This window comes from Didymosphaeria variabile (genome assembly GCF_027946475.1).
Source record: "Didymosphaeria variabile strain IMI 356815 chromosome Unknown scaffold_7, whole genome shotgun sequence".
In the NCBI taxonomy this organism is placed as follows: domain Eukaryota; kingdom Fungi; phylum Ascomycota; class Dothideomycetes; order Pleosporales; family Didymosphaeriaceae; genus Didymosphaeria; species Didymosphaeria variabile.
Window position 1 is genome coordinate 1,241,410 of NW_026611626.1, and position 12,309 is coordinate 1,253,718.

At 53.6% G+C, this 12,309-nt stretch overlaps 4 protein-coding genes across 4 annotated transcripts; 3 read left to right on the plus strand and 1 right to left on the minus strand.

The window, feature by feature from the left end:
- Positions 1-93: 93 nt before the first annotated feature.
- N0V89_009548 (uncharacterized protein) lies at positions 94-2,337 on the plus strand (the record flags this gene model as incomplete). The annotated part of the gene is made up of 2 exons (XM_056218299.1): positions 94-589; positions 644-2,337. 2 exons carry the CDS (start codon positions 94-96, stop codon positions 2,335-2,337), a joined length of 2,190 nt encoding a protein of 729 aa, XP_056067564.1.
- Positions 2,338-5,797: 3,460 nt separating this feature from the next.
- On the plus strand, positions 5,798-7,840 carry N0V89_009549 (uncharacterized protein; the record flags this gene model as incomplete). The annotated part of the gene is made up of 1 exon (XM_056218300.1): positions 5,798-7,840. One exon carries the CDS (start codon positions 5,798-5,800, stop codon positions 7,838-7,840), a length of 2,043 nt encoding a protein of 680 aa, XP_056067565.1.
- Positions 7,841-8,700: 860 nt separating this feature from the next.
- Positions 8,701-9,648, minus strand: N0V89_009550 (uncharacterized protein; the record flags this gene model as incomplete). Its single annotated transcript, XM_056218301.1, has 1 exon — positions 8,701-9,648. One exon carries the CDS (start codon positions 9,646-9,648, stop codon positions 8,701-8,703), a length of 948 nt encoding a protein of 315 aa, XP_056067566.1.
- Positions 9,649-9,852: 204 nt separating this feature from the next.
- On the plus strand, positions 9,853-11,202 carry COG5 (Conserved oligomeric Golgi complex subunit; the record flags this gene model as incomplete). Its single annotated transcript, XM_056218302.1, has 1 exon — positions 9,853-11,202. The coding sequence occupies one exon, from the start codon at positions 9,853-9,855 to the stop codon at positions 11,200-11,202; it is 1,350 nt and encodes a 449-aa protein (XP_056067567.1).
- Positions 11,203-12,309: the final 1,107 nt, after the last annotated feature.

Sequence of the window (12,309 nt, forward strand, 5' to 3'; positions counted from 1 at the left end):
CTCTGCGACGATACTCCCGCTTTTCCGCCTGCTGGTACCCACCCTGACCTGATCCTTCATTATTGTTACCTAATACCGCTGGGCCTGCTCTACATGTCCGACCGTCCTCGCCTTCCGGCATCATCCAGCTCAAATAATGCGGAATCGCGACCTAGCTTTTACAGTGGGAGGTACCCTTCCAATGGCAGTGGCAATGGTAGCGACATATCACCTAAGCGCACCACTTCATCACAACACATAAGGATCTCCAAGCACCTAGATCGACCGCATTTGACCGGCAAGAACCGCACGTTGAGTGACGTGCTGCGTTCCCATCGAAGCAACCAAGAGCAAGAGACATTGCTTGGCGACGATGAGCTTGCAGATCATGATGGATGTGTGCGAGAGGGGACAGCACCACGTGAAAACTTTCATACCGACCCGAACACGAAGTTGAATGTATACTACAACATCCAGCGGATCCGTCGGCTAGTCTTGGCGAGCATCGAGGATCCGTACAGTATGGAGCAGCTTAAAGAACCTCGGATGAATGTTTTGATTGTCAAACCCCTTGTTGATCGGCTGTTTGATGATGAAGATATATCGATCGGTATGTTTCCCCTTGTATTGTCCCCGTGATCCGACTGACGCAACCTACGTGTAGTTTACTGTCTATTTGTTAACAGGATGCAATTTTTACGCGAGCAGCATTTTCAAAATCATCACCAGACGGTCAATCTGACGCGAGCCAACTTGTGCGAGATAGTGGCTATGAAGGTTCTCCGAAGGCACGACGAAGAGTTCGCCGGAAAACAAGGCCTACTTCAACTGGCTAGAATTTTAGTTTCTCCGTTTCAGCCATTCCAGAACGCCCCCCCAGAGATATGCCCTGAGCAACGCAAGTGGGAGTACCAAGGCGGCTACGAGGGAAAATTGACCGCACTGGAGGTTGCCATTGTCTCGGAGAGCAAGATGTTCCTTAGCAGCTCAGCGCCACAGAAGGTTATTGATGGTGTGTACCGCGGACGCATAGTCTATACACCAACTGCCTTCATGGATATTCTTCCCGACCACTACAAGCACAAACCTATTTCTCTTTACGATCCTCGGCATGCACCTCTCCTTAATCAGTACCGTTTGATCGTGCCTAGAACTCGTGCCTTTGTCGAAGCAACGTGGTTCGTCATTCTAATTGGGCTGTACTGCTTCTGCATGACGATGCAAAACCACGACGAGTTTACATTAGCTGAGGCTTTATTCTTGATCTACGGCGCAGGTTGGACCGTGGATGAATGTGCGTCCATGTTGGAGCATGGTTGGCAAGTACATACACAAGAGCTATGGGCCTTCTTAGACGTCACCTTCGTTGTCATCTATCTGTCCTACCTGGGCCTTCGAGTCTACGCCTGGTCAGCCAACAGTAGCGAGCTCGGGAGGCAAGCATTGGACATCCTTGCCATTGCTGCTCCAATCCTCTTCCCTCGGCTGGCCTTCAACCTCATGCCCGAAAACATGCTGTTCATCGCGCTACGGGCCATGGTCAAGGAATTCACAGCCTTGAGCTTGATCGCTGTGTGGTGTTTCGCAGGATTCTTATTGTCGCTCAAGTGGCTTAGTATGGGCAGTCCAAAGGACAACTTCGGAGACCAACCGGGCCCTATCGAAATCTCTAAGTGGATGCTCTGGATCTGGTTCGGTCTGGACGGTACCGGCATCACGGAATCGCCAAACTTCCACGAGGTTCTTGGCCCTGTACTCATGGTCGTCTACGCCTTCCTGGGCAACACGCTTTTCCTGACAGTTCTTGTATCCATCCTCTCGAACACCTTCTCCAAGATCGCCGCGGACGCAACCGCAGAAATCCAGTTCCGCCGCGCAGTCTCCACCTTCGAGGGTGTCAAATCCGACTCCTTGTTCTCGTACTTTCCGCCCACAAACATACTCGCCATCGTTTTCCTCCTTCCGCTCAAGTTCATCGCGTCCCCCCGCTGGTTCCACAAGATCAACATCACTATTGTACGTGTGCTCAACGCGCCGTTGCTCCTCGCCATTGGCTGGTACGAGCGCCACCACCTCTGGAAACCACGCCGGAAGCCTACCATCGCCGGGCCGTCAAAGCGTGGCAAGTGGGGTTTCTGGAGCACGTTCGACGTGCACGCCGAGATCCGCGAGGTCTTCGACGAGGAGCCTCCGGAAGCAGTGATGCAGCGTATTGAAGAAGAGGACGACCTCGAGCACGCGATTCTGGAGAACAGCTTTGCGGGATTGGCGGGTATTAGGAGTAGGAGCATGAGTCCCGGGAGTGCGATGCAGCCGAGAAGGAGGAGGTTGAGCAGTGTTTGGCATGGTGAACCATAAGTCGGTCGCTTCAGTGGACTTGCTGAGAGATTCGCGTGGATGTAAGAAGAACGACTTGTACCTCAAATTGGCAAATATGGGTGTTAGCGTTAGGGCTTCGGCTTACAGCATATTGAGCGTTCCAAGTGTACCTACTGTCTTCGGTCTTCAAGTCATGTCTGACACTACCGTTGAGTGACTCAAAGGAGATCCACTTTGCATCCTAAGACTAAAGAGCTACCGCCGCTCTTCCACTTGAGCATATCTCACCTCCCTCTTCCTCCTCCATCCATCCACAAAAGTATGACCATGCCAATCATAAAATTTCTTCGTCACTCTCCCATCGCACAACGGCCCACAGCTGCTTCTGCGTCATGTCGCAAAAGAGGTTTTCCTCAAAAGACACAAAGTCTGGACTATGCGACGTCGCACTGGAACAAGGTTGCTTACTACTGTGCTCACCGTGATGGCTGGCAACGATGCGGTCTTTGAATAGTACTTCTGCACCCTCATTGTGCGCCCAGGACGAGATTTGTCGGACAGTCGCCACAGTTGCGCGAGTAAGGAGGCTGAATAAACTCAGAGCCTGAAGGAACATTGTTTTGAGAGGCAGAGGCTGCAGGCTCGGCGCGGAAGATATGGTATAAAGCGGTAGTCCTTGTACCACTCCAGCTTTGGGTGGCTACAGAGACTTTTAGGGTTGTCTGGGACTTGGAAATCGTGTGTGATGCCAACGGCGCCGAAGTCGGTCATATGAGCTTTAAAGCCGGAGTATTTAGACAGTGTGTCTGACGCGGATGTTGCGCAGCTCGGGGTGGATGTTCCGTTGACGGATTGGTGTTTGTTGCTGTAGTAGGAACGGCTCCATGGCCGTGGACCGCCTGACCAAGTGCAGTATGGCTGATGCGGAAGTTAGTAACTCTCGCACATGCACATGGTGTCGTAAGCCTAGTGTTTACGTCCCGTTCTTTATGCTAGCGAAAAGATTCGAATAGTACCACTGAGTGCCGCAGTACTTTCCCATATCCCCCAACCACCCAAGTTGCGTCTCATCGGCCCAGGTCTGGGCAATGTACGCCAGACAGAAAGCCTCCGAGCCACCAGCGATCTCAAGATAAGTTGGCTGCTGGAAGAGGTAGCTGTCGTTGTGATGCACCTCCACTCTCTTGAAGGTCCCAGGCTGTATGTCGCGAAAGGAAGATCCAACGGCGGAACCAATTAGCACGCCTTCCTCAATCCAGACTCTCACTGAGGGGAAGGTTCCGCCTAAGCTCTGGGGAACGCTGGAGTTCAGTCCGATACCACAGCGAAGGAGGGAATGGCCCTGCTGGAAGGGGCTTGTGGGAATCTCGGGCGGTGGGAGAATGAGGTCGGCGATGCCGACGATATCACCGACGAAGAGGCCAAAAACATCGATGGCTACATACTGCGGCGGCCATCAAGATCGAAGCGATGCAGTCTCACTGGGACAAGATAGTTCAGAAACGATGGAAGCGCAACGAAGGTCTTCCGAACATGCTTGAGATCTGGAAGGAAAGCCTATTGATAGCAGGATGCGCTTCACTTCAAGATGTTCACTTGTGGCGTAGACGGGGAGTTGTGGCGGCATCACAGCCATCTTGAACGCTAGTACGAGAAGGACAACTGGGAGGACACTTTGACTCGCTAAAGACAGTTAAGCGCAAGGCAGCGCCGGACCAGACTCATTATGAAGTGGCTAAGCATGAAGCAAAGCTGCATATTGTATTAAAGTCATGTGTTGAATAGCGAGAGGTCGAGCAAATGGTATACTATCTCCCTACTGCGGATGTTAGGGCGGTATCACTGTCAAGTCGCTCGCCAATCCAAGTTGCAACAACGTCTATGCCTCAAAACAACCTAACTTGCGTAAGACTACTTGTAGCCTAATAAGGCTATGTTTGGTCGAGGAGAAAATCGGGGCCAAGGAGGAGGCAACCATGGCGAGGCTGAGGCTGGCGTTTTTATGGGTTAATCGAAATTCGCCTATCTGGTCCCTTTCGATTCCATGTAGCAAGCCACCAAGCCATCAGAAAAAGAGCAACAAGTGAAGCGAGCTACAGGCCGATACAGATGACATGAAAAGCCTTTCCGCCACCAGAACCTATTGCTTGGTGGGAACCATTACAATGTCTGCGCAAGACATTCACTCGATCTTCAGTCGCTGTACTATCAAATTCTGTGAAGGTAAAGAAAGAGTAAACGGAATCAGTGAAGACGTTGTCACAGAGGTCGCAAACTATATACACGATGAAGAAGAGAGACAATAGCATAATATTGACTGGTAGTGAAGAAATTCTGGTTGTCTCGGGCCAATGGATAGTCTCGGTACCTATTCCGGCGCTCTTGCGGGTCGGTGAATTCGATTCTTCACATTGAGATACGAGAACTTTTACGTCGGCCGTTTGGCATCTTTGTGTTACACTCTTAGACTTCCGGTATGTTCTCGTAGGAACGACCGAAGTTATGCTAGATTTGAATTCTATAACCTCTACCAAACGCCCAAACAGACAACGCCTCAATGTCACAATTGCAGAAGAAGCATCGCGCAGCCTGACAACTGCTTGGGCTCTACATCTTCCCGAATGGGACACTTCTCCGTCAGCAATGCTCAGTGAGGGGCTTCTAAGTAGTACTCACGACTCAAGTCGCTTACAGATTGGGAATTGCACAGTCGCTCACAATGGTCATGCTTATGTCAAAACTCGTAGCAATACAATCAATGTCCGCTTGTACGTCGTATCGTGCCTTGGTCGCACAAATGAGCCCTGAGCGATATACCATCCAAAGAATATATTAATGTCCATGCCACTTACGCGTGCTCCGCGTTTCGAATAAGTGAAGACGCTGAACGTTCTAGTGCGTCGCGCGAATGCAGGTGCGTGGTGGCCAAAACGGCAACCGCGCGCACTAAGGACGAATCTCAACCACTCATCATCCACCTCACCTAAACTTCGAAACACACAGCAGCCCCACCCGTCTCTGTCCACCACCCGCATCCACCCACGCCACCGCATCCCACACTTGCACCCTAGTCGCTCATCTCTCTATCCTGGAACAGGTTGAAGTCCTCGGCTTTCAATCACCCTTCACAGCCCAGAATGTTTCATCGTAACCGCCCCGTCGCTTCACGCGTGCTTTTAGACGCAGCGGGCCAGTGGCGCGTAGGAAACATTGTGGAGACGTTGTTTCGAAGGTAGATTAACGAGTCAATAAAGGGACTTGGGGCCCTGAAGAGACATGTAAACCCTCTTTTCGTTCCTCTTGTGACCTGCGTTGTGCGTGCCCGGGCGATGCGCATTGTGGAGTCACTTTACATTCATTTTTAGAGCAAGTCTATATTCATCTTGAGCAGGCTCTTCTTCCCAAAAGCGTTTCGGAATATTTACAACGGTTGTCGCAACTCGCGAATGCACTCTTTGGAAAGCCCATATTTGCAGCAGACACTCACTACATCATAAACATGCGCCCATCATCATTCCCTAACGCAGCGCTGGCCGCGACCCTACCAATCGTTGCCTCTGCCCAGGGGAGCTATACTCTTAAAGACGATCTCACATACAACAATTTCTTCCAGAACTTCGACTTCTTTTCCGGCAGCGATCCCACGAACGGATTTGTCCAGTATCAGACCAAGGATGCCGCGACCCAAAATCAGCTCGTCGGCTATTTCGAAGACACGCAGAGTGTATTCCTTGGCGTCGACTATAAGAACAAGGACCCGAAAGGACGGGCCTCCGTCCGCGTCGAGAGCACAAAGACCTGGAATCAAGGCCTCCTCATCGCAGACATCCGTCATATGCCTGACTCTACCTGTGGCACGTGGCCGGCCTACTGGCTCCTCGGCCAACAAACGGTCGGCACAGATGACTGGCCTAAGGGCGGCGAAATCGATCTCCTCGAGGGCGTGAATCTCGACTCTGCCGCCGCAGTCACACTGCACACGTCCGCCGGATGTGCCGTCGACAACGCTACTTCTAGCATCCAAAGCCGAGCCGAGTCTGCCTTCATGGGCAGCATGTCTACGTCCAATTGCGACGTCGCCGCCGAGGACCAAGACAAGAACGTAGGCTGCAGCATCCAGGCACCGAAACTTACCGCGCAGAACAATTTGGCGACGTACGGCACGGACTTCAACAACGCTGGGGGAGGCGTGTATGCTATGGAGTGGACGGACTCATCGATCTCGGTCTGGTTTCTTCCACGCAACAGCACGACCTTTGCGTCTGCGTCCTCGAATGCTACACAGACGCTCGACCCGTCCACCTTTGGTACGCCGCTGGCGAAGTTCCAGGGCCAGGGGTGTGACTTCCAGGAGCGCTTCAAGAACATGCGGATCATCTTCGATACGACCTTCTGTGGTGATTGGGCAGGCAAGACGTGGGAAGAGTCCACGTGTGCTGCTAAGACAGGCGCGGCAACGTGCGAGGAGTACGTGCAAAACAACCCTGAGGCGTTCGCCGACGCGTACTGGGAGATTGCGGGCCTCAAGTGGTTTGAGAAGTCAAGTGCTTCCGGCAGCCCATCGACACTGTCCGTGCCTGCGGCTTCACCTAGCTCGGTATCGTCTTCCGTTCCCGTGGCTTTCCCTAGCTCTTTGGCACCTCCTCCCAGCTCAGTGTCTTCTCCTAGCTTTGTCACTTCTATCGTCCCAGTGTCCTCCTCGGTCGTGCTCTCCTCTCTGAACCCGGCACTCAACCCAGTATCCTCCGCTATCGATCCCGCACCCTTAAACACAGCCGCTGCTCCCGCAGCTTCTTCCGCAGCGCCAGCACCCAGCAATGGCACTGGATCTGGCTCTGGCGGTGGCTCCAGTCCCAATATGCAGGGTTTCATATGGCCAACCGCACATGTTGGTGGCAGCCCTGTAGCCTCTAGCCCAGCCGCTTCTTCTGACGTAGCAGCTTCGTCAAGCCCAGGTGCATCCATTCCAGCAGCTTCTCCCTCAAGCCCATCACTTTCCGATCCTGCAGTTTCCTCTTCAAGCCTAGCAGCTTCTCCCGACCCAACAGCCTCTCCTAGCTCGGCTGCCGCCGACTCGACAGCTTCTTCCATCCCGGCAGCTTCTTCCACACTACTCAATGCTCCAACCCAAGCTGCCAACCCAGTCGCATCCTCTATCGCCGCCTCTCCGGTCGATGCTGCGCCATCAAACGCAGCCCTGAGTACTGCAACTGCTCCCTCTGCCGCCCCGACTGGTCTTAGTCCACCTGCTGCCGGCCTACCTGCTGCCAGTCAACCCGCTGTCAGTCAACCTGCTAGCCAACCTGCCGCCAGTGAGCCTGCTGCCACTCCCTTACCCGCGACTTCTTCTGCGTCTATACCTTCAACCACCTCATCTTCCGCCGCCCCGCTGTCCACCTCTAGCTCTGGGTCCAACTCCAGCTCCGGAACCGATGGTTCTAGCCCTAACATGAAAGGTTTCATCTGGCCCACAAAGCATCTTGGGAAGCGAGCGGCTGCAGTGGGAGGTGTGAAGCGACTGGGCCGAACTTCCCGCTGGTAGGAAAGTTATCATTTTTTTTCTTGTTGGATTCTTAGTACATATACCCCTTTGTTTAGCATTTAGGTTTTGGAGTTGTCTGTGATTTGAATAGAAATATTACACTGCATTGCATCGCATCGCATGGTTCAGTGAGCTAGTTGGGTGAAGTGTGCTGAGTGTAAGGGGAGAGTGAAAGCAATTGATTGTTACGAGCGAGGTGGAGACCAAGTAGACGATCCTCTACCATGGCCTACAGTGGACATCCTGTCTGCATCTTGGGAGAATTAGGACAGTGAGGAGACGTAGGAGAATCGGACGGAGTCTGGTCCATCGCATTCACGCACGCGCCGACTCTCTAGTTACTTCCGATAGCATTTATTTTGCCCGCGTGTATACGTTGCACGAGAATGCGAAAAACTTCGATCGGACTAGGAAGAAGATGATCGCTAATGTTATCGATGAGCTCATTTGACAAGTCTCATAAACCCGTCATGCCGATAATGTGCAATAAGCAGTTGAGGTTGAGTGGGAGATGAGCGTGTAGAGGTTGATATCCGGAGCTTTTCTACACCTGCTTTTACACATCTATATGGAATGCTCTAATCGTTCAGCTGAATGTTGCCGGTTCGCGGTCTAGTTAAAAGGCAATATCATTAGAGGCGGCGAGGCGGGAGAGACAAGCTATCGTCGAGGTATGCAGGTCGTTAGGTTGACAGAGTGATTTAGGCAAACTGATCGTACGGGAAGTGGCAATCGAGTACCCTACTACAGGACCCACCTACACAGGCTCTCATTACAATTACCGGAACTATATGTACATCTACTTAGTCTAATGGTGCGTGAAAGAAAAAGAAATTAGTCAATAGCTACTCGTTGGGTCTTCAGAGCTTCGCTTTCACGCTTCCAACTCCAGCCTTAACCTGCACCTTTCCATGTGAATCTGAGTCTACCATAACCACAATACCTTCCTCGGCGGTTCTACCGGTCTCCAGTTTTATCTCCTGGCAGTCCTCAATGCCCACTCCATTCGCAAACTGCACAACTACAAAGTCGATTGGCCGCGCACCGATTACAACCATGGGCGCATGCCATGTCCCCGCGCCGTACGTCACAGCTTGATTTCCTGTAGCAATGAATGCTCGTATGTTTTTGAGATCAGGAAGGCCGGGTCCTTTTGGTCGCGCAGAGGGGTGTAAACGTTCGAATTGGCTGGGCGGCGGCGCGTTTTCGTTCGTGAACGGACTGGGTCGCGCGCGAGCGAAGATATCCTTGATGCCATTCTTCTTCTTGGATTTGGGCGTCGGATATGGAGGCGGTCGGCCCGTGTGTAATCTTGACGATGAGGCTGGTAACGTCGGCGCGACAATGACTAGATACTGCGTATGTCGCTCCTGCCCACTCAAGCCCATTGGGACGAATGTTTGTGTCGTGAATGGATGTCGCTCTAGGATTCGCACATCGAACAGCTCTCTATCCGCGTTCCCGTAGTCGTCTTCGTCAAAGTCCAAGTCACCCCAGCTACTCGGCATGCTCTGGCTCGGCTCGTGGGGTCTCAGGTCTCGCGGTGCGCAGACAAACATGTTCATGACCGCTTTCGCGGGCTTCTTCGAGGGTGCGAGATTATACAGATTGGACATGTGCGTTACGTCCAGAATCTTGAGAGCGGAACCTTGGTTTGCGGAAACGGCAGTGGGAAGCGGACCGAGTTGCGAGCGCGGGAGCGGTGAATGTGCGGGGTTCTCGATGACGGTGCCGAATTGGCTGAAGGAAGATTGAGTGAGGAGCTCAATCGGTATGCGTATCGAAGGCGCGGGCATTTGGGTAGGCATTGTGGCGGTTGGAGGTGTGTTCACTCAGAGAAGAGTGCATTGAACTGACATGCATTGCGGGGAATGGAGCTCTTTCACATGCGGCGGCTAGCTCCGAGCTTCGCGTCGTAAGCACAGCTAGACCCTTCCTTACCGGTACCGCCAAGCGACGCGGAACAACAATCACGCTTTGAGAACAACGGACCAAAGAGTCAAGCTTCCACCATGTCGGACGGCGAGCCGTCATACATTGACTATGAAGAGTTTCTCGACCCTGACTTCTCCGCAACATCCTTTGCGAACACCCTTGTCCTTTCGACGAACAACCTCTCGGATACACCGCTCGACCTTTCTACACCCCTCTCGCGCGTACTCTTCGATGTCCAGGACATTGACACGCAAATTGATACCCTTACCACCAAGTCTGCACTCCCGCTGCTAGACTACACGAGAGAACATGCGGCATCCAGTGGGAGAATATTGGAAGAAGTAGAGGGCCAAGTCGCAAGCTTGACCGAGTCGTACAAGGCATTAGAGAAGGAGGTGATTGAGCGACATGAGGTGGCAGAACAAGTGCGCTTGACTGCCGAGCGCTTGTGCCAGACGGTCAAGATGGGCAGAGCAGTCGCGCGATGTCTTATGCTGGGAAGGCAATTGGAAGTGCGCATGGCTGAGATTGGTGGGGTTGGGAGCGCAAAGAAGGAAGACCATAGGGCAATGGTCCGGTCAGCGGACACATTACTGTCCTTGCGACAGGTCTTTGCTGCCACGGGTCCCGGCGAAGAAGGGGAAGGGCTGGACAAGGTGAACGTTGTTAATGCCTTGAAGAACGAGCTGTTTAGCCCCGGCGAGAGGAGCATTACGTCAAGAGCACAGCAGGTGGTCAAAGAGTTCTCCATGTCGTCACTACTTACCTCGGGAGGCCAGTCCTCAGCATCTACTTTCGCACAAACCGAAGATACGAAGTCACGAACGACATCTGCTCTACTCACCCTGTACCTCCTGTCGCCGACCCCTGCCAATGCTACCTTTTCACCAACATTGCTACTTAGCGCACTTCGGGATTACCTTGAGACACAGCTGAAGTCCTCGTTGGCATCTCTTGCGCGGTCGCTGGGAACCCTGCCAACTCTCGACCGGACACTTCTTGAAATCTCGGCCCGTTGCCAAAACATCGTAGCTCTCGAAACGCTCTTAGAGTCCACGAAAGCTCCGGCGCATCCCATACTGCACGAGATGGCAAATGATTCTTCCAAGCCGGGTAAGGCATCACCGAACAACTTTCTGCAGCCGCTCCTGCACGCGCTCGACACATCGTCGCTACCCTCATACTTTTGGCGTTCGCTGGCGTCCAACCTGGCGCCAAGAGTGCAGGACATCATGCATCGTGGTGGGATATCCGCGAGGACCCTGCGCTCGAACAAGGACAGGGTTAGGGATGCTGTGAGGGATTGTGTGAATCGGGGGAGCCAGGTGCCAGGCGCGCTGGCAGGCAAGGGTAAGGCGGGCGCGGCCGGGAGCTGGGAGCGCGAGGCGGCCGTCATGGTGTCGTCGATCTCGGGGCAGATACGGTGATGGATTAACCATGGTGTTCCTGGAACCTGTCGAGTCCTCTCACTAGGATATCACGTGACGTCTATCAGTCTGCGGGTCGTTAGGACGGGATGGCGCATGCCGTATACAGGACGCGCCAGCCCGCTGTAACGCGGACTCTTTGGCGTACTCCTATAATAGAACAAAACATCTCAATGCGGGGAGCGTGCACAGGTTCAAACGACGGAGAAACAGAGAAAAATTGGCCTGGGGCACGATTTATGCACTGTGTGTTCGATCTAAGCAGCGTTCGCGTCCGGCCGCACTTCTCAATGTGCAACATGGGCAGCGTGATGGCCAGTGGGGGTCATGCCTGAATTCGATGGCAATAACAGCCATGTCAGTGAAGCGATGCGCTTCGCGGCGTGGCGTGCGGCGAGGGCACCGGCTCGAGAAATTGAAACAAGACCAGTGTCATTCTGGGTCAAGGTCCGGTTCGTGGCCTTCCATGGCCGCTGCGGGTTGCGGGCTGCGTTTGGCTCGTTTGGGAGTGTCTGTCAGAAGCTGAACACGGGCGGCAAAGGTGGGCTTGGATGCGCCATTCACCGGGCCAGGGTCTGGAGTGTCGCGCAGCGATTATTGGTCCGCCACACAGGTCCAACGATCTTTCGACCCTGCAGGCACCTTCACTGCCTCCACTCCACCAAGACCCGCGGGCCTGCCTTCCCACCCTCTTCTCCTCACCCTCTCTTCGTTTCCTTCGCTGTACTTGGGTATTTTCCCGTCCTCTCTTCCGACCGCCGTCCATGCTTGTGCGCGTCCGCCCGCTCTAGCATCCATCGCCTGCATCTGCTCTGCGCTTTCACCGTGCCTGTCCCCTGATTCCCCTCGCAATCGAGCTCCTTTGAGGCCAGCGGGACTGCAGGAGACTCGATCGCACCCACGTCGCAACAAGATCGACCCGTCCACCCATTTACTGTGCGTTGGCCCCGGCCCTCCCGCTCCTGACCATCCTGAGACACTGGCCACTGACCAACTTCTCAGAATCTAAATTTCGGCCACGCAACCCTCCGACAAGAGACGACATGTCCAACATCGCCGGCAACAGGAACAGCACTCCAGAGGGCTCCAGCTCGCTGCGCCCGCCCA